This window comes from Anguilla rostrata, chromosome 2 (genome assembly GCF_018555375.3).
Source record: "Anguilla rostrata isolate EN2019 chromosome 2, ASM1855537v3, whole genome shotgun sequence".
Taxonomy (NCBI): Eukaryota; Metazoa; Chordata; class Actinopteri; order Anguilliformes; family Anguillidae; genus Anguilla; species Anguilla rostrata.
Window position 1 is genome coordinate 63,603,365 of NC_057934.1, and position 25,627 is coordinate 63,628,991.

At 45.9% G+C, this 25,627-nt stretch overlaps 2 protein-coding genes across 2 annotated transcripts; one reads left to right on the top strand and one right to left on the bottom strand.

The window, feature by feature from the left end:
* On the bottom strand, positions 1-17,287 carry ncf4 (neutrophil cytosolic factor 4). Its single transcript, XM_064323767.1, has 10 exons — positions 17,012-17,287; positions 16,421-16,505; positions 15,954-16,107; positions 13,753-13,823; positions 12,591-12,718; positions 11,955-12,003; positions 3,687-3,785; positions 1,416-1,594; positions 1,152-1,217; positions 1-589 (listed from the first exon to the last, which is right to left on the bottom strand). Exons 1-10 carry the CDS (start codon positions 17,041-17,043, stop codon positions 382-384), a joined length of 1,071 nt encoding a protein of 356 aa, XP_064179837.1. The 5' UTR covers positions 17,044-17,287; the 3' UTR covers positions 1-381.
* pvalb7 (parvalbumin 7) lies at positions 3,690-25,620 on the top strand. Its single transcript, XM_064323769.1, has 6 exons — positions 3,690-3,822; positions 21,677-21,719; positions 23,130-23,198; positions 23,850-23,982; positions 24,608-24,717; positions 25,058-25,620. Exons 3-6 carry the CDS (start codon positions 23,138-23,140, stop codon positions 25,081-25,083), a joined length of 330 nt encoding a protein of 109 aa, XP_064179839.1. The 5' UTR covers positions 3,690-3,822; positions 21,677-21,719; positions 23,130-23,137; the 3' UTR covers positions 25,084-25,620.
* Positions 25,621-25,627: the final 7 nt, after the last annotated feature.

A 25,627-nucleotide genomic window follows, 5' to 3' on the forward strand; every position in this document is an offset into this window, starting at 1 on the left:
TTCTGGTACAGAAAACTTTATTTCCTGCACGACGTACCCTGTAAGGTTTTACCATGACTCAGTCATAAAAGAAAAAAATGTTTACTGAGGACAGCTCGTGTCTTTGGTTTTTGAAGTGTGGCCTGATTTGTACTGCAGAACAGTGGCTGTGTAAATCCAGAGCGTGTACCCAAGGACGCAACAATTTGTGATGCAAGCGTGGCAAGCGATTTGCTTTCATTTCATGAGCAACTGTGGACATACGGGTGGTCACTGCAAAATGTGGGGAAAGCAGAACGCTCCATGAGAGCAGAGTGGGCTCCAGCTTCCTCACACCGTCGTTTCAGGGCAAAGACACGCTGCGGCCCGAAAGGCACACGCCTGCACACGCAAGCACGCCCCTTAGAATTCGGTGCTGTACACAGACAGGTCGGAGGCCAGCGTGACGTGCAGTTGCCATGGGAACTGGTTGACGGGCCGCTTAACCGCCGAACCGTGGCGCCTGCCTTCGACGACCATCAGCTCGATGTCCTCGTCATCCAGAATGCGAACCAGGTCCCCTTCCGGGTCGCGATAGTTCAGCGCTATGTCTTCCAGCTTGAACACCTCCCTGAGAGAGACAGAGATGAAGAGAGAGAGAGAGAGAGAGAGAGATGGAGAGAGAGAGCGAGAGAGAGAGAGAGAGACAGAGATGGAGAGAGAGAGAGAGAGAGAGACATGATGGCTGACAGTGTCTTTTCCATGGCACAACAGTTTCATATTCTATTCATACACATTGGACCGGGAACTCCAGGAAGCACAAGAGTTTTTCCACTGTCATATCAGAGCAGGAACTTGGGAACCCAATGTCACATGAGAATCTAGTCAAGTAGAAGAATTCCCAACAAGGAAGCTAAAAAAAATGGAAGCAGCAGAATGGCCATGTGATGCTTCCACAGTTCTGGTCATGTGCCTTGTTCAGGTGCCCCATCTGGAGGCTGACCCTAAAACCTTAGCGTTGCAAGCCCAGATTCCTCCCCATTGTGCTACACTGCCATAGGTAAAATAAGAAAGGGGGTGCCTCTGCAGCAGAACGGTCATCTCGTGGAAGCCATTGATGGTGGTGCATTATGGGTACAGGTTCCGATCAGTGGCAGCACTGTGGCGATGAGTTTGCACAAGCCATTCCATACCTCATAAGAGTGAGCAGATCGCTGTAGGCAGGCTGGGTGGAGAGCTCTTCTTCTACACAGACGTCCCTGTGGCAAAACACACACTCCTCCATTTAACTCTATTTAACGGATCATTTCTGTGTAAATACAGAGCACTTTGCACTAGCGAACCTCACAAAATGTATTTGCTACACTTTCCATTGATGGCCTTGAAATACAGACTGTATACAGACAGGGTGGTCAAAAGACACTGTTGAGGAAGAAAGAAGTCTAAGGAACGCTCACCTGGTCTCAATGTCCTGGCCCTGGTGGAGGTAGCAACGGAGGCAGCTGTAGGACCCTGCTGGGGGTCCCATCTTCCCAGACGAGGTCTTCCCCTCCCCCTCTGAGTCACTTTCTGGGAGGGGCTTAATGATCTTCACAAAGGACAGAGGGAAAATGCCCGTCCTATCCCTCACTGTTCCCTGCGGGTAAGAATGGGGGGGGGGGCATAACTGGGTTTCATGGATCCATTATATTCATTTCTAAGGCACTGCAACATAGCAAACTGCTGGGAGATATAAAAAAAAAGTCAGGCTGCAATGAAATGAGGAAGTAGAAAGAAGAAAAAAACAGCCACATTTATGTATACTCACAAACCCACACACACACCCACACACATGCAAACACATGTACACGCACACACACATGCAGGCAGGCACACACACACACACACACACATCCATGTATGCACACGCACAAACATTCACAAACCCACACACACACCCACAAACATATGTACACAGACACACGCACACACACCCACACACATGTACGCACACACACACACACATACAGGCAGGCACACACACACACATCCATGTATGCACACACACAAACATTCATGAACACATACACACACACACACACACACACACACACACATTTGGGGACAATAAATGGAGGAGTGGGGGCTCCAATTTCATGGCAGGACACCTGCAATTTCAAATAAATTAATACATTTGAAAAATTATGAACAATACATGAATTAGCAACTTCAAAAGATTAAATGTGCTGAAAGTGTTGTCTGCACTAGGCTATATTTATACATAGCTGCATCAACACTGGCCTCGGCCAGAGCAATCCAAGCACACCACTCCTACTTGGTGGTGAAAATGCAAGCACCAAACATTCACTGTGATACACGTTCCCCTCTCCTTCCCTCCCTGGATGCCTCTCCTTCATCCTTTCCCGTCCCTCCTTTCTGTCTTTCTGACCTTCTGCCTTGATGAGTTTTTTTTATTTTTATTTTATATGATTGACTGGTCCTGCTGACCTTTTAATTGTGGTCACACCACCTTTCCATTCCCCTCCCCTTTCTCTGTCTCCACCTCCGCTAATTCCTTCTTCTACCTCTTCTTGACTTGAATCCATTTGTGTCTCATATACTTTCCCCAAGTACCTCAAAACGCCTTTACATTACATTACATTAGCAGACACTTTTACATAGCATTTTACATTGTATCCATTTATACAGCTGGATATATACTGAAGCAATGCAGGTTAAGTACCTTGCTCAAGGGTACAACGGTTGCGTCCTTACCCGGGAATCGAACCTGCGACCTTTCGGTTACAAGCCCAGTTCCTTGCCCACTGTGCTACACTCCGTCCTACACAGTTCTTACAGTTCTTACAGTCCTTACAGTTCAACCATCGATTACCTCCCTGGGCGAAGCATGGCAGCCATTTGGCTACTCACGTGAAGGAGGTGAAATTAATTCCATTTATTTCACTTAAACTAGAATGTCATATGATGGTAAAATTGAAAGAGCCAGATTGAGAATTTTATCAGGGCACCATACACAATTTTTTTTTTTTTAATTTAACATCTGCTCAACATGACAGCATCTCCTACAGCACAGTGTCCCCATCACTACACAAAGACAAGTACTTTTGCACTTGGTCCAGAGGGAAGACTAATACTGGCAGAGCCGCACATCTTATCATTGCGGCTTGGTGGGGCAACATGCCCCATACCTATACAGCACAGAGAGTTTGCCACTTTTCAGGGTCTAAAGAATATAGGGTGGGATGGATTCCGGATGCTTCTTTCCTCCATCTGTTCCCTCCTATGTTCTTGTGCCTTAACTCTCTCTATCTTCCTCTTCATCCCTCTCTCTATCCTCCTCTCCATCCCTCTCTATCTCCCTTTCCATCCCTCTCGATCTTCCTTTTCATCCCTCTCTCTATCTCCCGCTCCATTCCTCTCTATCTCGCTCAACATCCCTCTATCTCCCTCTCCATCCCTCTCTCTATCTCCCTCTCACCCCTCTATCTATTTCCCTTTCCATCCATCTCTCCATCTCCCTCTCCATCCTCCTCTTGTCCCACTCGCATCTCCTCCTCCTGTGTCCTGAAATCCCTCCCACTCTGCATCACTGCATCCCTTCCTATCCCAGCCCAGTGGCCCTCCCACTCTCCCTCCCTCGCTCCCTCCCTCCATCCATCCATCCATCCCTCCCTCCAGTTCCCTTTTTTAATCTCTCCGTCCCTCTCTCTCGCTCCCCTTCAGCTCACCTCCAGCCAGTCGGCGTTGACTCTCCTGAGCAGGAAGATCACCTCCCCAGCCCGCAGGCTCAACTCCAGTTTCCCGGTCGCGCTGAAGTCGAACATCGCCTGGGAAACGCACACACACACGCGCGCGCCCACACAGGTAAGAGGGGGAACACCCGCCACCACTGCCACACTCAACGGGGCAGGGAACCAGAGCAGGGAGAGACCCCACACAGGAGAGGAGGGAAGAGGAGAAGAGTGAGGAAGTTCCAATGTTAACAGGAGAGGGACAGGCTCCCAGGAACTAAGAGCAAAGAGAGAGAGAGAGAGAGAGATAGAAAGAAAGAAGAGAAGAGAGCAAAAACTGCTCAATACAGCAGCAGAGACGATGCAGATCGGGGGGGGGGAGAGGAATGAAGAGAAGAGAGGAAGTTTGGTCTTCCCTCAACAGAAATAACAGTCTGTTGCCTGGTTCTCGATATTACTGCCATTACTTCAGTGGGAAAATCTAAGTTGAGCTGAGTGAGGATGTGCAAACTGTGTGCAGGAGAGTGGAAGAGAGAGATGGGGGAAGAGAGAAAGCCAGAGAGACGGGGAGGGAGGAAGCGAGACTGGGAGAGAGGAAGAGAGAGACGGGGAGTGAGGAGAGTTGTGCCGAAAAGCAGCTGAGAAAGTCACTGTGCGGAGGAGGGAAAGAAAGAGTGAGGGGGGATGTTAAAGCTATTATTACAGCAAGCCAGGGCAAACGCGCGATAGAACAAAAAGTGGAAAATTTGAGTGCTGGCTGATGGAGTTTCAATTCTACATTACAGTTTTAAGGAACAATAAACTACAAAACCCTTTTAGAATATGCGTGTTGAACCTCACGCGGGTATTCGGTGTGTGGGAGAGATTTTGAAGGAAGAGGGGGTCAAAGAGGGGCATAAAAGGCACTGGGACAGGAGTTGGTGAGACAGCTTGGCATTAAAAATGCTTGACAATAAACCTGCTGAGGAAGAGAGAGAATGATGAAGAGAGATGGGGGAAGAAACAGACCCTATTAAAAAGAGAGAGGCTTTAGCACTGTCATGTAGCTTGGAAGACCAGTGCAAACTGCCTTTCTGCCAGGACCCCAGGCTGTGATTTAACTGGACACTCCACACTTTGCTGAGGCTTCGCTATGACTCACAGTAATCCCAACGGATGGCATCAGTTACTAGTAAAATGGTTAACTGTGTGTGTGTGCGTGTGAGAGAGAGGGAGAGAGGAGAGAGAGAGAGAGAGAGAGAGAGAGATTGAAAGAGAGTAAAAGAAAAAAAGAAAAAAAGCAGACTGACATCGCTGGCATGTGCGTTGTTTTCGTGCAGCAAGGCAAATGGAGGGCAGAACAGGAGAGCACAGGGTCACAGTGTGTGGTAGAGTATGCAATGGTCTACTGGTGTGTACTACTGTGTGTGTGTGTGTTACTCTACTGGTGTGTACTACTGTGTGTGTGTATGTGTGTGTAGCTACCTGTGTGTGTTACTCTACTTGTGTGTACTACAGTGTGTGTATGTTACTCTACTTGTGTGTACTACTGTGTGTGTGTGTGTTACTCTACCTGTGTGTACTACAGTGTGTGTATGTTACTCTACTTGTGTGTACTACAGTGTGCGTGTGTGTGTTACCTTACTTGTGTGTACTACTGTGTGTGTTACTCTACTTGTGTGTTGTACAGTGTGTGTTATGTATTAATGTGTACTACAGTGTGTGTTACTGTACATGTGTGTAGCGCACTGAGTGTGTTGTCCAGTGTGTCTGTGTGTTACCGTGCTTGCGTGTGTTAGAGCACGTGTGGTGTTCTGTGGCATACTGGTTGTATATGAGGTAACACACCCAGAGGGGAGAGGAGTGTGCATATGCTAGCGAAACAGCATGAAACATCACTCTACAAAGACCTGCAATGAGGACACAACTTTAGGCAGTTTCTCTTCTAATCTGGTGCCCCACTCTCTGAGTGTGCGCGTGGGCGCTTATGTGCTGCCTCTATTCAGCATCTCTGTCCACCCCCCCCCCTCCCCCCCACCGCCACCCGCCCCCCGCCCCCCCTTCTGAGCCGCAGTGTCCCTGCAGCCATCCCCGGCTGGAGTTAATGAAGCGAGCCTCAGCCCCCAGTCAGACGGGGCCAGGTTAATGAGAGCAGGAACGGGGTGGGGGGGTGTGGGGGGGGGTGTGCCTGACTGGATTACCAGATCACCAGAGATCTGCCAGCAATGGGAGGGCCAGCTTTCCAGATCCACCCAGATCTCCAGTAGTAGTGTGCATACGCGTGGTAGCTAGAGGGCCCAGTTGTAGTGTGTGTGTGGTGCGTAGTGCATGGTTGTGGCGTGCGTGTGCGTGCGTGTGTGTGTGTGGGATGAACACATTGATATGTACAGAGGATAGTTTCTAAGTACTATGTGTGTGTGCGTGCGTGTGTGTGTTTGTGTGTGTCTGTGCGTGTATGTGTTTATGTGTGTGTGCGTGTGTGTGTGGGATGGACACATTGATATGTACAGAGGATAGTTTCTAAGTACTGTATGTGTGTGTGTGGGGGGGGTGGACAAATTGCTATGTACAGAGGATAGTTTCTAAGTATTGTGTGTGCGTGTGTATGTGTGTGTGGTGTATGTGTCTGCATGTGGGATGGATGCATCACTATCTACAGAAGATAGTTTGTAAGTAGGTGTGCGTGTGTGTGCATAGATGCATTATTTGCATGTGTGTGTGGGATGCCGAAGGGCGAAATACAGTACGGTGTGTGTGTGTGTGTTTGTATGCGTGCATATGTGTGTACGAGCATGCATTTTTTTTGTGTGTGTGCGTGTGCCCTGTGTGTAGGTATGATTATGCATTTGGAAGTTCACTTGTTTGTGTGGGAGTGTGTAGGTGAGATAGTGTTAGATGGTATCTAATTATGTGCTGGGAGACGCAATGTGTGTATCTGAAAGGGCTGCGTGTGGGTAGGCCTTTTAATAAAGCAGAAGAAAGCTCCGCTCACCTCCCGACAAAAAGGCAACACCAGCAAGGTGATAAGAGCCCTTTTCTTTCAGAACAAAGCGATAAGAAGTCAGGACTGAGAAGAGTTGAGCCAGGATAAGTCCTCTGTCTATGAATTCAGCAGAATATGGAGAGTCCTGTCGCACTAACTAGTAGTAGTGTGTGTGTATTAATGTGTGTAAGCCTGTATGCGTCAGCAGGTGTGCATGTGCGCACGTGCGTGCACATGCACGCACATCAGAATGTTGATAATAAAAGAATAGAAGCATTTTTTAAAGAATGGAAGCATTTTTAAATGCTGTAAACTATGACACAGCAACTGCAACCTCCTGACTCATTTGCATTAATGCGTAGATGAGAGTGCTGCTCTTCCAGCGCATTACAGCAGGAGTCAGTGGGAGGGGAACTGACCCCTGTAAAAAACATTATTCATCCCGTTTTCCACCTCTGCAGAGGCATGCCATCGAATCACCGCAATACACCGTTCAAAGACAAACGCACACTGTACACGTACCTCGATTTTCATACATGCGGCAAACAATCTGAAATACATATGAGCGCGCACGCACATGCACGCACACACACACACACGCACACACACTACAGAAATACAACTTTTTAAAAATCTCTAAATACTGTATGATCAATGCAGGTAGCCATCACCGTACGATAATTAATCAGCCGATAGAAACAACCACTGAAATAACTGATTAATTGTTACAATTAAAACAGAAGCGCAGGACTTTGTGCCGCGCTGCTCGTTCAGACCCTGCCTCACTACGGCGGTGACCACGGTGATCTTGCTCGAACCCTGTTGCCGCGAGCGACTGCCATCGCTTCCACCTTCCTGCCAGATTTGCCGCTCAGCAGCTCAGGCTTAGAAACCCCCCGCGCTGCTACCTGATGTCAAATTAGTCACAATCTCCTCTCCTCACATGCGTTTCGTGAACAGAACGCAATGCCTACACCTCCACAAAATCCAGCATGCTTTCACTAATTATTAACATTTAAAAACGCGGATTTGAACATTCAATCCGCGGCAACATTGCTCCCCACTTCTCTAACAGTAGCGTGTCTGTTCTGCAATCCGCCCGGAATAGTGATTTATTACTCATCGCTGTCACTCAAACTGAAACTGTACTACCCTGATTCATTTAGGAAACTCTAGAAGAGACCAGTGATGTTTACCACCGGTCCTGGAGCACCCCTGTTTATGCTGGGTTTTGTTCCAGCTGATCTTGCGCTTAATTAAGGTGACTGAATGCGTCTCCTTTAAACAGACTTTAACGCAGTACTGGTTTGGCTCATTGCCATCTGCTTTGTCCTTGAACTCTTCATTTTCCAAATTCGGTTTCGTACCAATAGCCAGGTGTACACATTCAGCAACTTCACTGATTTCAGCTGTAGGTCCATCAACTAATTAATCAATACAAAATGTAAACTCTTTAAAAATCAACCATTTGCCACAGTGACGTAATAGAAAGCCAAAGTAGAATTTGTCTAAAGATTGAACACACACACACGCACACACACGGACATGCTTGCTCTCCAAAAAAAGAACGAAATAGTCATTAAGCTGAAATTAAGGAGTTCACCGATCTATTTGGAGACGTTGTCACGTTTTAAGGGCGAGTATTTTAAGCCGGGACCAGAAGTCAAAAAGAGCAAACCTAAGTATAGACCGACTGCGGGTCACACAACTGCAGCAGGAGCCAGAGATTCCAATTAGAGAGCAAATGACCTCTTAAATGAGATTGTTAGCGCACAGTAAGTCAGCTGGGAAGCCCGAGAAAATGGATCGAGGCTTCTTTTTTTGTTCATTAAGGGTTTGTTATAAATGTGGATAAAGTGACCCACTTCAGAAAAAGCCTCAATATCCGAGCCTTCGGGGACAGATTAAACACGGATACATTACAGAAAAGACAGGGCCTCGTCTGCCGCAGATGAGCTTCTATCTGCCGTAATCGCTGCAACTTTGATGAGCCAATCGCAGATATGAGGGCGCCAGAGGGTTCCGGCAAGAATGCGTTCAGTTCTCAGCATGGCTGATGCAAGGGAAGCAAGATCGACGCAACACCGGATGCAGTTCATCCACCCTCATGACCAGTTTAGGGGAATGCGATCTTCTGCTGCTCAGAAATCGATGGCAGAGTTTGTAAACAGAATTACTCCTGAAGGGTTCTTAATAAGAGGGCCCAAATGCACCACACTACAGCACCCCCTGGTGGCTCTGCAACTTCATGACACCCAGAAGAACAGCACTGTGGATCTGGTGGTGTTCCTGCAGTAGGGAATCCGACCATCTCAGACAGGAAACCGTCCTGCGACAGCATTATTCACAGTCTGTTTACGGTCACTGGTGACAAATACCAACGGGCAGTGATTCCTCCGCAGAGCATCTTTTTTTTCAGGCTTTGACTTTGGTGTTTGCAATGATTGGGGCTGCGAGGAGGAGTTTATTTCACACTGCGTTCCTCTTTGCTGCGTTCAGTCAGGCGTGCACCGCAAGTGGGTGACTTTGTTGAATTAGACGGGAAAAGATCTCTCAGATAATCTGTAATTGTTTTCTTCTGTTACAGAACCCCGATTGACTGAGAGATAGGGTGCCAACTCAGTCTACCACTCATTAGTTCTACTCCATTACAGGAAATTTACAAGATTAGTTCCATTACAGGACAATTATTTCCTGTATAGGGCTGTATCTTCCTGTACAATATTAATGGTCTAAATTAAAACAAATCCACTTTCTTTCCACGGAGCCTCTCTCGAAGCAGCTTCAGCAGAGCTGGATGGCAGCTCTGCTGAGTTGCAAACCGCCAGTACGTTACACTTTTCTGAGAAGCACAAATGCACCCAGATATTCACCCAAATCTGAACGTGGCCAGCTTGCCACAGGCTCTTTCTGTATGTGTGAAATTAAATCATTCTTCGTCTGCATTATAACCAAGAGTAACACACTACCTTGCAGTGATACTGCTCAGTTTGACAAATACCTGTCTACCAAGCTCAAGCTGTCCTGCGTAGATACACCTTCACGTAAGCATGCCTGACGCAAAAATCCATACATTTATAATGAGCTCGCTACTTATGCTACAGTATTCTGTGACACTGACAGCCTCCTCCCAGTTAGACTCTATTTCTCACTGTGAAACAGCCAACCAAATCAGACCATCAAACTTCGGCCACTAGCAGCACATGGTAGAATTGTGTGCATGTCTTGAGTGTGTGTGTATGCATGTGTGTATTTGTCTGCTCATGCAGAAGTGAACTGCATGAATATATGTGTCTATTTCTTTGTGTGTGTGTTTGTTTCTGTGTCTGAGTGTGCGTAAGTGAGTATCTGTGAGCATGTGATCTGATGCACTGTGTACGCTTGTTTGTGTGTGTCTGTGTGTATACAGGCGCAGAGGCAGTAGATTGGGCAGTGAGGCAGTGTGTGTGTGTGTGTGTGTGCACGTGTAAGTGTGTGTGTGTGTGTGTGTATACAGGCACAGAAGCAGTAGATTGGGCAGTGAGTGTGTGTGTGTGTGTACACAGGCACAGAGGCAGTAGATTGGGCAGTGAGGCAGTGAGTGAGTGTGTGTGTGTGTGTGCATACAGGCACAGAGGCAGTAGATTGGGCAGTGAGGTAGTGAGTGAGTGTGTGTGTGTGTGTGCGTGTGTGTGTGCACAGGCACAGAGGCAGTAGATTGGGCAGTGAGGCAGTGTGTATGTGTGCGTGTACGTGTGTGTGCGTGAGCGTCAGCGTGAGCGTGTGTGTGTGTACACAGGCGCAGAGGCAGTACATTGCGGTGTGTGTGTGCGTCTCTCAGTGAAACCCCTGAGCAGGTGCAAGCCGCTGGTTCCGCTCTGCGTAGCTGCATGCAAGTGAGAGTCCGACAGCGCGAATCCTTTTTACGCTGCAAGGTCAACGGCAGGTTCACACACTGCTGCAAGAGCTGCCATCCAACTGCTGTGAGTCTGTCACTTCTGCTGACAAGGTGCTGCGAACAGGGTACACCTGAACTCCCTCTCACAGCACACATACACAACTGCACACACACACACACACACACATAGTGGTAAAGATGACGTTTGTTTTTACAACAAAATCGTACATTGTTTTGTAACCAAGAATTCAGTGACGTCTGTGTCTATACAACTACAAGTGATAATATATATTATAAGATAATGATATATTTATTGCGATTTAATTCAAGTTCCGAACAGCAGTTTGGACGAAGCATGTAAGCCTTTAGGGTGAAGCCAAACTTCCTCTGACAAAAACCCACATCATAATCGCCTCCATTCATTTCAATGGGAGCCAAGTTCTCAAGTCCGCAAAGTACGCTGGGATAGCTGGCTATGTGAGGCAAGTGAGCAGAGTCACCGGACAGATGGGGGACATACAAACTGTGTTTTTCCCCCATTTTTATATATTCAGTGCGCTAACTGTGACAGGAATAGGACCAGGAGAAAAAACCTACACCAGCAAGAGAGGGAAGCACACTACAGACAGACAGACGAATGCAAAGGCACAGAGAGAGAAAGAGAAAGAGAGAGTGGGAGGGGAAGGATAAACACATAGGTGGATATGGACTGGAAGGGACAGGGAAATGGAGAGTGAGAGACAAAAAAGGAAAAAGTAAGGGAGGAATACAAGGGAAATGTCGGGAAGGACTGGCCTGGACAGACAGAAAAAGAAAGAAAAACAAAGAAGGGAAGAGATAAAGGGCAGCAGGTGGCACCCTGTGTAATGACCTATGAAGGAAAAGAGAGATGATGCAGAGGAAAAACAGCCGAAGGAGGTCCACAGGAGGAGTGGTAACAGAACAGGAAGGACACAACAGAAAAGTGTCCACGCTTCGTGTTTAAGCACAGCCAGCAGGGCACAGTGGAGCAGGCAATCTACCACCCCCCGCTGGTCACACCATGTCACTGCACCCATTCGGCACAGTGAGACTGGCACTAACTTCAGCTAAGACTGAGGGAGTCAGGGCGCTGGTGCAACCGTATTGGGCATCGGTCAGGCTGTCATGCGGAACACTGGTTATGAAGTGGGAGGGCGTGAGGGTGAGGGTGTGTGTGTGTGTGTGTGTGTGTGTGTGTGAGTGTGTGTGAGTGTGTGTGCGTGTGTGTAAGTGTGTGTGCGTGTGTGTGAGTGTGCGTGCGTGTGTGAGAGTGCGTGCGTGCGAGCGTGTGTGAGTGTGTGTGCGTGTGTGTGAGTGTGTGTGTGTGGAGAGAGAGGAGGGGGGTGTGGTTCCCCAGGGGAGGGCAGTGACAGAGGCCTGTGGGCGGGGCATGGCAGCGGTTTACCTCAGCTCTGGGGGAAGACAGCAGGTCAGGCTTCGTTTTGACCGTCTTCCTGCGAAAGAGAAAAACAGGAACATGAGCAGATTCAGATGCGGTAAAGGATGTGTAACAGTGGGCGTCCCAGCCTGCCAGCACATCCTGTGGAGAGAGAGGGTTACAAAAGCCAGGGGAACTCTGAGGCCTGGCTGTATTGCAACACCTCCTTTCAGCTGCTGCCAAGCCTCAGAGCAGAGCAGAGGGGTATATGGTGTTTTTAACACTAGGAATGGCAGGTGCTGTTAGCAGTGAACAGAGGGGTAGAAGGTGTGTTCAACACTAGGAATGAGGGGTGCTGTTAGCAGTGAACAGAGGGGTAGAAGGTGTGTTCAACACTAGGAATGGCGGGTGCTGTTAGCAGTGAACAGAGGGGTAGAAGGTGTGTTCAACACTAGGAATGGCGGGTGCTGTTAGCAGTGAACAGAGGGGTAGAAGGTGTGTTCAACACTAGGATCGGCAGGTGCTGTTAGCAGTGAACAGAGGGGTAGGCGGTGGTTTTAACACTAAAAATGGCGGCTGCCATTAGCAGTGAGCAGAGGAAGGGAATGTGTGGAGCGCAGCGGGAGGTCATGCAAGTGGAATGTGATTGGCAGCTGGGCCTACACTCTGCGCGTGGGGGGGCGGAGCCGACGCAGGGTCCGGGGGATCTGTTGGCTGTCGGACTCGCTCTGGTAGAAGAACATCCTGACCACGTCCTCCAGCAGCACGTAGGTGGGCAAGCTCAACAGCTTCTGACTCACAGAGAGAGAGGGAGAGAGAGAGCATGTTGACACTCAAGTGGGAGAGGTCAGCACATGAGCTGCAATGATCTTATTCACATGCATGCACACACATGCACACACACACACATACACGCACGCACACATGCACACACACACATACGCACACGCTCACACACATGCACCCTCACACACACACACGTACACACACACATGCACATAAACACACATGCACACTCACACACGCACACACATGTGTACATACACACACCATGGACACACACACACACCCACGGACACATACACACAAACGTACGCACACACACACGCACATACGCATACACACACCACACACACACACAAATGTATGCACACACACACATGCACATACACACACCACACACACACACGCACACACACACATACACACACCACGCACACCACACACACATACACACACTCTGTGATGCAAGAAACATATATTTTACTTCCATTACCAGGAACATGACTGGCTGCCTACTGGCTTACACAAGCTGAGAGAAACAGTAACTGAAGGCAGACCAGAGAAGAGGAAATGCAATTAGGAAAATTAAACAGAAAAGAGAAGTGAGTGGCAGACAGAGAACTTACAACAGCTGCTGCTCAAATGCCAAGCTCAGTGCAGAGAGTTTTAGTACCAAGGCCACTGACACACAGACAGACTTGTATGTAATTAATTCATTCATTCATTCATTAATTAACATGCTACTTTTGCTGAAGTATGCTTTAAGAAATTCTCTATTTAGCAGAATAATAGTAGCCTTGGTATAACACGTTATGGTCTCAGTCTTGAATCTGACTCACAGTACTGCAGCCTGCCTCGCCCCCACCCACAGTCTCTGCCTTGAATCAGACTCCATTTACCAAAGACTCAGTTTTTGGCCCTGACAACACTTGCATAAAGAGAACGAGCAAAGGCAAACAGTGACCAGACACAGAGAAGGAAGAAGTTTGTGTCTTTAACTTTTTTTTTTTTTTTACAGTTCACATCTGCTCTTTTTCCTTACCTTCATGTAAGTGTTGAGTTCTGGAATTCTGTTTTCTGCTATCTCCTGTTTTTTCCCCATAAACACCTTCCCTAAAAAAGAAAACACACACACACGTCGACCCGCTTTTCTTTCCTGGTTGGCACAGCAGCTTAACAGCAGATGGCTACGCAACCCTTACTCGCCTAGCGTTTCTCCTTCTGTGAAAATGATTAGTCCCACGGCTGACTTATAATTAATCATATTCAAGGGAAAGGTTCACTTCGATCAGTTGAATCTGTACGTTTTTGTTTACATTTATTGTGGTAACAGCAAAGTCTCAAACTGAATCACCGTATTTAAAATATACCGCTGGTAGACTCATTGTGGAGTTAGGGGGACAGACAGCAGGGAATGCACACACTGACAGTATAGACATGAATAAATGCCTACAAAGATTCAAACCTCCAGCCCAGTTACTAGACATGTTGGCAAGTTCTCACCTGCTACAAAATCCAATGGCAAAAATATCTCACGATATCTAAGAAAGTAGCTTTTTTCACACCATAATTGTTTCGCGTTCCTCCAGCCAGCTGAAGAGCATTTGCCATAACCAAATGCAAAAGCAGACTTGCAACAGTTTAAATTTTTCTGCACAGTTGGTAGGGTCCAGCATCACTTCAGGAACATCGCTACAATGTACCATAAAATGACACTTGTTATCTGGGAAAGTATATTTTTAGTACATATTAAACACATAGTTTTTTTAAACGTTGAGAGCCTTGAGCAGCCGTACAATACGCTGAGGATGCGAACAAGGCTACAGCTTCTACGTAGATAACATTTGATAGCACGCGGGCCTGGCGACTTGCGCCAGCGCGTTGAGCCCGGCCAGTCAACAGGAGCTGGCTACGGCGTGGCGATGTGCCAGGCGTAAGGGTTCTGCATCCGGGGCACTGCAGCGGGAAACGGCCACTGCGCGCTTCCAGACAGCGCCGCCGCATCGCGTGCCCGTGCATTTGCCCAAGGCAGATGCACGCAGCGGAGTCGGCCTACGGTCCACGTGCCGAAACGCGGTTCGAAATGCGTCCGCCGTTCTTATTTTGACTCCTTTTAATATCCCAGCGCACTCCTCCGCAAAATATGCCAATATAATAGAGGCCTGTTACGAGTAGGCCTACCCCAGAAACCTGGGAAGTGAGCTGTAACATTCACATCTTTTCCTCAATTTTTCCTGATTCCTATCTGCGAGTTTTGTATTCTCCCCTTGTTTGCTTTGGCCTACAGTAACAACCGGGCCAGTCGGAAAATTTGCTCAGGCTATCCGACAAACCTGATGATACCGTGCCACAAGTTGTCTGATCTGATCTGTTACGGCTGAACCTGCCATTCCTAGGCTGAGGGATATGACACGCTAAGAGACAGAGAGGAAGACTTTGGTGAAGAAGGGAGGAAGGCGGACGGCTGTTGCGGAAGGGGTCAGACACTTAAGCGCCTTTTCAATTCCCCAGATGCTTCATGAAGGCAAACCCAACCCCCTGTCCTTCCACAGGAGGCCTGCTGAGCAAAGAAAACCGAAAACTGAAAGATATTGCGAAAGGAAGCTAAGCGCAAACAGACTGTCATAAGACAGGAGAGGGAAGGAGAGAGAAAAAGAGCGAGAACAAGCGTCTGTTGTTTTTTTGGCTGCAGTGGTGGGGGGAATTGCACCTGTCCCGAGTCCTGTGTCCTGAAAGGCAGGTATTCAGTACCTTAGGCAGCATTCCAGCTGCACTGAATGGCGGGTCGGGGTGGGGGGAGCGGGATCTAAAGAAGCACAGCTAGCCCTGACACCGTTTACCCCATTTGTCACTTCTATATTCCTTCATAGTGCTCATCTTTTGACTGGCACGTATCCAATCAAAACAGTTACTGTAACACAACAGGTAAAATCAAAAATGAAACAAACACACACTGACACTTACAGGCATACACCAGTTATGCACGTGCGGACACATAAATGCACATACACACACACGCACACACATGTACGCATGCACTCACACACAGACATAAACCACTTATGCACATACAAACATGCACACACAAACACATGCACACACACATACGCATGCATCCATGCACATACACACACACATGCAGGCATATAACACTTATGCACATACACACACACAAACACACATACACAATAACACATGCACACACACACACACACACACAAGGCCCCTCCCAGGAGCACTCACCAGGCAGTGTGGGTAAGGTGCAGGAGTACGTGGCCATCTGTGTCTCAGGGGAGAACTTCAGCTCCAGACTCTGGTGAAGTGTCAGGAACTGTCGGTACCGCCGGTATATGAGGTACTTAGAGCCCCCTTTATTCTTCACTTCAATCACAAATTGCTAGGAAGCAGAGAAAGACATGCTAGGTTCACCCCACCTTACCAGCACGAGAGGACTTTTAGATGTCTTACATTCTCGAAAGTATTAATTTGCTTTGATATTCGAACAAGCAAAAACAAAAATAACACAAACAGCACAGAGCCATTAATTTATTCAAGCTTTCTGTACGTGATCGTTGCAGAGTGTAGGCTACATAATAAATTGCTAGGGCCGAAAGTATTCCCACAAAGATACAAGAATACGGTCGCGCGCACACTGTACGTATTCTGGACGGATTCAGGCACAGACTGACACAATAAGCAGCGCATCTCACATAATAGACGATGAACCCTTTCTTCTCCTCAATGTCAGCAACGGTGGCCGATATTGGGACATCGTTGGGCAGCTGGTCAAAGTCACTGAAAGCCAGAATGATCAAAGGGGTTAATGCATTGCACAAAGACTAACTAATGCATGGACTCGTAAGCCCTGATGCCTACACCGAGAGCACATGCTAAAAGACTTCAGGCTCCCAACGCCACGACTGATGAGACGCGTATGAACGGTCAAGCACAATAGGACTGATTGAATCATCTTTCCCAGCAGGACAAAGCTATACCATAAGAAGAAAAGAAACAATAAACGAACTTATGAGACCAATGCAGTTTCCCATACAAATATATACTTGTTCCAGCATACCCGGACAGTTTTAATGAAACTCTTTATCTCAAATTTCACTACGTGATTAAGTTGCAAGTTTAGATACAATAATGTAGCAGTCTGGGAGTACAGTGCAGTTTTTGAAGATTAGTTTAAACATTAGCATTTAAAACTATTTACTTTGAACTACGCTGGTTAAAAGTAAATATATTTAATCGCCTGCATTTCGCTTGCACCAACAAAACCACGTAATTACTCTCTTTACCTCTCGTCTCTCAGCTGTCTTGGTAGCGACATCCTGCAGACCAACAATTCGATTAGCAATATAAGTCAACAGTTGCTCTCTGTAGCTAGTATAGGACTATGGAGTGCTCAGCAACGGAGGTCAAAAACTGAGCGCAAGGTAGCTCGGGGCGGTGACCAGGGTGTTGCTAACTTTCTAAATACAGGAAGCAAGATTTTTTTATTTTTTTTAAGAGTCAGGCAAAATGTTAATAATTAAACAGTGGGATCTCTGTTCTTCAGCTTGCAGTTTCACATGATTCAGAACCTGTATACAGATGAACATGCCCCGCCTACGATTAGTCCCCGGTAATAACGGTTAAGGGGCATATGTCTCTAAGAATGTAGCCTATTGTAGAGTCGGGGTTGGGGGATTCATGACTACGCAACTGAATAGGCTATAATGATATTATAGTGTGCCTCCGTTCGTGTTTAAGCTCCGTTCGTGATACATTGTCTCGTTGTAGTTCAGATCAATTGTATTTTTTTCAGGTTGAACCGCTAGTCACATGGACTCTCGAACACCGAGGAAGTTTAAAGTACAAGCGGTCTAAAACAGTCAGAGGTATAGGCCTACGAACACGCCCTACTGTTTAAACAGATCTGCAATTTTTTCCCACACGATTTCATAACCAAAGCTCAGATCTGATACCCAACACCTAGGCTATTACGTGGTAAGCGAACTGCAGGAATAAATTGGGTTTTCATGTGATAGGATACATTGGATACATAACTAAAACATGCCAAAGTGAGAATCGAGCGAATAATAACATATATCAAATCATGCTTAAATACGATCTGAAATGCTATCGAGTAGTGGGGACATTCCTTGAAGCACTATGTCTACTGTAATCCCATCATTGTATATTGCCACAGTGAAAGTTGCTGGCGACTTGTATTTGAGTACATTTCTCGCCTTGCTGCAGTGTAACTCTGCCGCCACAGGATGTCGCCACAGCACATTTAGAACGCGAACATCGTCGTTGATTTCGCTCGTTCCTCCACTTCCCTGACACATTTTAAGCCTTGTCTAAAGGTGAGAATGTTGGCCTTGGTCTGTGACAACATTTGATGAATGAAACCTTACATTTAGTTAGACCAGCTTGAAATAGCACAATTACAGAATAGTTAAGCAAATGTATCTTAATGTATTCCATTGATAGCCCCCTTCTGCTTTAAACCCAATTAAGCATTCAACAAGCCTGTCAAACTGGTTTTAAAGTGAAGTGACCAATGCTGTTTTGTTAATGTAACACAATGCAAGCTGTTTTTTTTTTGTGCATCCCAGAATTCACAAAAATTGGGCAAGATGCACTCATACCTATTTTGTATTGCCAAAAGTACAGTATTAAACCAATTACATACATCTAAAACTGAACAATACATATATGTGCATCAAAGACTGAAAATAAATTGACAGTAACCACACATGAAAACAAGGATTGTGGATTTAGAAATAACAACGCAAAATAATACTATTATTAATTCCTCCAATTTTCTTTCTCTCTTTTTTCTCTCTCTTTCTCTATATATATCTCTCTCTCTTTCCCTTGGATAGTCCTTTGCATTATATTCCCTCCCTGCATCTCACTCTGTGTTAGACAGATGCCAATATAGTGCTGTGTCTGTTTCAATCTCTGTTTCAGTTTCTCCATCTCTTATCCCAACAACCTGTGTGGACTGTGCTCTTATGCACCTGCAAACAAAACACATTCCATGTGAATGTCACTAAGTTCAAAAGATCCATGCTCAACTTTTATTAATTTGATGGTTCTAATGAATATGAGTTACATAGCATGCTGTTACAATGTTATTCTTTTGGCAGCCCATATTCTGTGCAAACTTTAACGACCTTGAAGAATCTGTCTTTTGGAATGTTCTATAACTCCATCACTTTCAATTGCCAGGAGTGATCGTTCCGTCGGCATGGAATGTTCAGTCAGGAACATTCCAATACCATATTTGTGATCGTACACCTTTAAGGGTTGAAGCACAGTATCTAGATGATCCAACATGCTCCAACCTTCTTCCTCCCTCTTCTGCGCTGCTGTGAAAGATTTTATTCTAATGAGGCCCAAGAGATAACATCTATATTAGCAGAGCTCAGAGGCTTATTAGGTTACTTTCATTCGTCTGCTCTCTTCTTCCTCTTGTCCCCCCTTCACCTCTTTTTTTTCTATACCTCCACCAGTGCACCCCCCTAACAAAGATGAACTAAATGCTGCTTTTTGTCATTTTGGACTGAAACAATTCACTCTATTTCGGAGCTGACGAACAAGATTAACTTGTAAACGACACATAGCATGCCTTATCTTTGTTTTGTATTCAGCACTGCATTGAAAAGCAGATGGCCATAGAAATAGCAGATTTATTGATGCGAAGTACTGGTAACGGACTTGTTACATGGATATCGACACATAGGGAAATTTGCTTCGCAGAGGAAGAACACTTGAGTCAGAGGAAGACCTCACATACACACACACACACACACACACACTCGCACACACACACACACACACACACACACACACACACACACACTCGCACACATACACACACACACACAAGCACAAACGCACAAGCACAAAACGGACACGCATGAACACATACAAACACACACACACTCTCTCACACACACACACACACATACACACACGCATGAGCACACGCACACAGATTCATAACATGAGGCTTCTTGGGTTTTAGCAGAAGAGGTTTCCTGCAGACTTTTAAAAAAAAATTACTGTAAAGGAAAAATTGGTCCTGGGTGGCTCATTAGATTGAGGTACCACATGCAAAGATGGGTGCATGGATGAGCCCTGTGCTCTCAGGTTCGAATCTGGATGCCAGCACCTACTGTAGCTGGTAGCTCCGTATTGGGAAGGATCAGTCAGCCCGTGTTCGTCTCGTGACCCGGCTGGGCGATCGGGAGCCCGCGGTCTGCATGCCGGCTGCATAGGAGTGACCTTCCTTTGACTCCGCTCCGAGTCTGTCGGTGGTGCGTGGTGAAACGGGCAGCTGAGTCACGCGTTTCGAGGGGGGGGGAAGACATGGGCCTGCACTCTTCCCTGCAGTTCTGGGTGATAAATTTCATGTGAGGTTGAAAAGCGGAGGAGAAAAGAAGGAAAGAGAGACAGCCATAAAAGGAGGCTCCTGTTTCCTCTGACTGAGGAGAATGAAACTGTAAGAGAAAATGAGAGAACTAGATTAGAGGTGGAAAGAGGGGGGAGATTTTGAGATAATGCAGGAAAACGATCCTGACAGAAATATAGATAGATGGATGGAGAGAGATTAATTAACATATATTATAGGTTAATAAAAACTGCAGTCTGCATCTATTGAAAGTATACAGTTCTCTAGAGTTGATGTCACAGATTAGTATCTCAGTATTGTAGCCTTGCTGAAAATTGAGGCACTGATAAGCAATGATGTTTTAGAGTCACAACAATAAGAAAAGATACCAGCAGAGTGAGTCTCATCTTTATTTTAAAATTGTTCATCTTTTTAATGGATTTCGTGGGTTTTATCACACAATGAATGAGAGATGAAGTGAATGATTACTGAGGGATGTTGTATAGGCATGTAGTGTCTGGAGAGAGGGACAGAGAAGCTGTGGAAAAAGGGAAGGAGAGCAGTAGTCTTACACATTTCTTACTAGTTTCATGGTTTTCTTTAAGACAGTGAAAAGTTATTTTAGAATTCCTCTTTCGATCCCTTTTCAGTGCTCTGAGGCATTGATCCCCTTGTTGGTTTATATCCCTCCCTTCTTCCTCTGTCTCCCCCTTTTCCCATCAGCCCTTGCTTTGAGAGCTCCTACAACTGCATGGTAGTGGAACATCACAACATCATCATAACATCATATCAGGTCCAGTAAAAAGTATACAAAAAGTTAAATTAAAATACGTTTTCAAGATTTCTCAACTACACAATACATGGGCAAATATACAAATTATTACCGCTTTAAGATATTTAAATTTATATCTAGAAAAAAATATTTTAATCATTGTATTTTCCAAAAAGAATCTGCCTGTTTACAATTTATTACAGTATATTTAATTTCACGAGTCTATGTATACAATGTCTATTTCTGTGTTTTTTAAAATGTGTTTGTATGTGTGTGTATGTATATGTGTGTGTGTTTGTGTGTGTGCATATGTATGCCTGAGGTACTAAACATAAGGGCTTTCAGCCAGATAGCGCTTTTGTAAGTTGCTCTGGATAAGAGCACCTGAAAACGGCTAAATATAAGTGTGGTTGGCTGAGGCATATGTAGAACGATGCGTATGTGCTCTACTGTGAGTGCACACACAGAGGGGGAGGGAGCAGGGGGCCAAGATGAAAGGGGTCAGAGGAGAATTAGACAAGTAATGGATAGGTGGGGGTGGCAGTGAGAGAGAGAGAGAGAGAGAGGCGAGAGAGGAGAGAGAGCTGGAAAGAGATAGCATAAGTAAGTGAGCAAAAGAGAGGGGTTTGATTATTAATAGCAGCCTTTCGATTAGCTTGTGCAGTGAAGTGATGCGGATTCTGGGCCACGTAGCGTCCCTGTAGTGCGGTCTGGGATCCCATCTTTTGTCCTAAGACAGAGCCTGGCTGAAGACCATAAAACAGAAATAGTGACAGCTGTCTCGCTCACCTCTGTCTCTTTCAGTCACCTGCTCTCCTCGCCCGGCGGATACCTCACCACTGCACAGGTAAGCCCGCATCCAGGTGGGAGAAGGACAACAACAAAACCTCGTAGTCTTATTCTCAAAATGAGATAAGAGGGCCATAGAATGTAAGGGAAATGAAATGCAACTTGAACACCTGAACGTGCTGCATGATGAATTAGGCATCTAACATTTAGGGGAAATGGATGCACTGAAAGTCATAAAGTTGCCTGAAGTGTTGAGGGGAGTAGGAGATGTTGTCGGGGGAACTTTGGAAAAGAGAATATTGAAAGCACATCTGCGGAACATTGATTCATTGGGAAATTTTGTACACATCGCCGATAGAACGGTTGGCATTTCACGCTGTGAAATGCGATGTAAATTGATTGTGGTGTGTATTGGTGATAGTGCGCAAGAACAATAAATTTGATGTGAATGTGAACATTTTAAACTTGATGCTTTTTGACAGGCGCTTGTATGTTTTTTTCATGCCAGCTATTATTGTTGCTAACAGAGACGAAGATGCTGACGTTTTGAATTTTCTTCATATTTATTTATTATGATTCACTGCACATAAAAATGTAGTTCATGAAAATGCAGTTAATTCTGATAAATTAATCATGCAGCATTTGAGTGCAGCAAGAGTACATCTGAAAGAGATTTCACCTCAAAATGGGGAATAGAGCGATGGGCATCTGGAGATCTTACTGGAGGATGGACATGATGGAGGAGCGAGGAAGATTTAAGTTATTGCTGTGTATACGTGCCTTCTCTTGGTTGTTGTCTTGTTGTTGAAGTGTAGCAGTGGAACATTATCAATGAATTACGGTATGATACAGCACTCTTAAATACCTGCCTTGGTCATGGTCCAATATTTGAAAGTTTGATTTGTCAATTTGTTAGTTCTGGGTCCCTTGCAGGGATCAGTGTTACAATTTCGGTCACATTCTACTGGACTCCACGGAACGCTGTATCCTTCTGCAGGAACAACTGCAAGTTCAATGCCTATGGTTAACAAACCATGACTTCAATGGGACTTCAGAAAAATGTCACATACTGTTAGACGTTATCACTAAGCCCTTGCCTACAAGAATGCTGTAGAAGCTGGAATCACCTTGATTAGTGACTGGAGAGACCACTTTGGCAGCAGAACTGGTCGTTAATTGTGTCCAGTATGTTGTCACGACGCTCACAGTGCATTGCATCAGCCGGACGTCTGAGCCAATGCATTTGCGTTCTGAGCCGAGTTAACCTGGATCAAGGCGTCACCCATGTAAACAAACCGAGTGAAAGATACAGTATATTTACTGGATCCATGAGGACACACTGATCGACCTGCCAATTTTCTCTTTGCTTTCTTGCATCTCTCTCTCTCTTTCTCCTCACCGCTACTCATGCTCTCTCCTGCCTTTCCTTCTCCTTCATCTTTCTCCCTGTTTTTCGTCATCCATCCAGCTGCCGAGATGGCAATGAAAGACATTCTCAATGCTGATGAGATCAAGAAGGCCCTTGATGCTTTCAAAGGTGAGGAGGCAGATGTCTGTCCTTTTCTCTCACACAGACATCCTCCTGGCAACATGATATAATGGTCAAGAAACATAGCTTGTAACCTAAAGGTTGCAGTTCCAATTCCCAGGGAGGACACTGCTCCTGTACCCACGCAGTATCCAGCTGTATATATTGATATTATGTATAATTTCTTTGTTAATGCAACAGCAATGTAAGCCATTGGATAATAGCATCTGCTAAATGTATGGAGTATAAAAGAGAGGGCCATCCATGGCAACTGACCAATTAACAGTAATAGAAATAATGTGATCACGCATGTAGTACAATTCACAATGAAACAAAGTGCAATATAAAATGTTAATTTAATATATGGGCAGCCTAGATCATCATCTATTCACACACCCATCGATCCCAGCCTGTCTGAAAGGCCCACTGTGGATAGTTATCTGTGGTTCTTTGCTGTAGAAGCGCAGCTCTGGAAGAAATTGACCCCACCCCATATTTTTTGAGGAAGACTTGGGCTTACTCCACCAAATATTACTCCACCATAGCTTAACAACAGTTGCCCCACAAAATGTCTGCTTGTTTTTGTGTTTAATTGCAGTAGTGCGTGGGTATGTTTGATATGGGCCATGTCTTACTACTGCTAGTGTCGTCTCTCCACAGCTGCAGAGTCCTTCAACCATATGAAGTTTTTTGAGATGATTGGTCTTAAAGCGAAGTCAGCTGAAGATGTGAAGAAGGTTTTCAAAGTTCTCGACGTGGACAACAGCGGCTTCATTGAGGAGGAGGAACTCAAGTGAGAGCCGTGGCGAGAATGCAGATATCTCCCATAGCATGACTGACCACCATAGATACCATCACCATGACTGACCACCATAGATACACATCATCACTATGACTGACCATCATAGATGCACACCATCACCATGACTGACTACCATAGATACACATCATCACTATGACTAACTACCATAGATATACACCAGCACCATAACTAACCACCATAAATATACACCATCACCATCACTAATCACCATAGACATACACCATCACCATAACTAACCACCATAGATATACACCAATACCATGAGTAACCATTATATTTATACACCATCACCATGACTGACCTCCATATATATGCACCATGACTAACCACCAGTTTTACACCATCACCATGACTAACCACTATATTTATACACCATCACCATGAATGACCTCCATAGTTATATACCATCACCATGAAAAATCTGAATAAATACACACCATCAAGTTCAACAATGCGACTAACCACCATACATACACCCCAAAACATCCCAGAGTAGAACAAACCACCATACATAACCACAATTTCACACAACTATCACCACGTATATACTATTTCCTATCACGGGACAACTAATCTTCCTCTCCCCTCCCCTCAGATTCGTCCTGAAAGGTTTCGCCTCCGACGGCAGGGACCTCACAGACAAAGAGACCAAAGCGTTCCTGGAGGCAGCAGACAGGGATGGAGACGGGAAAATCGGGGTCGACGGTAAGAGTGTGCTTAAGCCGACTGCAGGCATGCTCAAATCTGGCCCCGCTGGGGCCAATAGCACAGCGGGTTTTTCATTCCTCCCCTCCAATCAGGGACTGGTGTAAACCTGACGCACCAGCTGAGTGTAATCTCAGGCTGAACGGTGACATTGGACTATGGGACTACCAGGCGGAAGAGAGAACCAGCAGGACTACTGACCTTAGGGGCCAGATTTGAATTTCCCCGGTCAACTGGGTTCCTCTGCAGTGAGCTGCAGTCGAGCACAGACCCAGCACACATCCTTGTATTTCCTTCACACGCCAAATAACTACGACAAACCTTCTGTGTTCTCTTTCAGAATTTGAAGCCCTGGTCCATGAATAAGTGGACATGCCCATGACTTGCTCCTGGTCTGCTGTCTCCTCCTCCCTGCACCCCCGTCTTTGACTACTGCACTCCTCAACCCCCCCCCCCCCCCACACACACACATACACACACACACACACACTCCCCTCCCACCAAAGCCATGCTCCCTCTACCCAAGCACAATAGACTAGAGGTAGGATCTCACTAGAGGGAGGGGGGCCAGAGGGGGCACCCACCATGGTAGTACACCACACCAACACACTATTTATTTTCCTTTTTTATACCAATACCATGTACATGTTTTCAGTTTATTCTGAAATAAATTTGTTTCATATTAAAGAACATTGTAGATATGTAAACAGCACGTCCATCACCTCTATTTATTTAACATTTTGTATCTTTGTCATTTACACATGGTTTACCCCTCCATCCCCCCGGTCCTGTTCCCTCCCTCCCTCCTCTTGAAGTGAGTAATGAAATATTCCAAATGAGGAACAAGGTCAAGCTGTGAAAAGAAAAAGCAACATAATGAAGAAATAAAAAACGCCTTGAGTACTCTGGC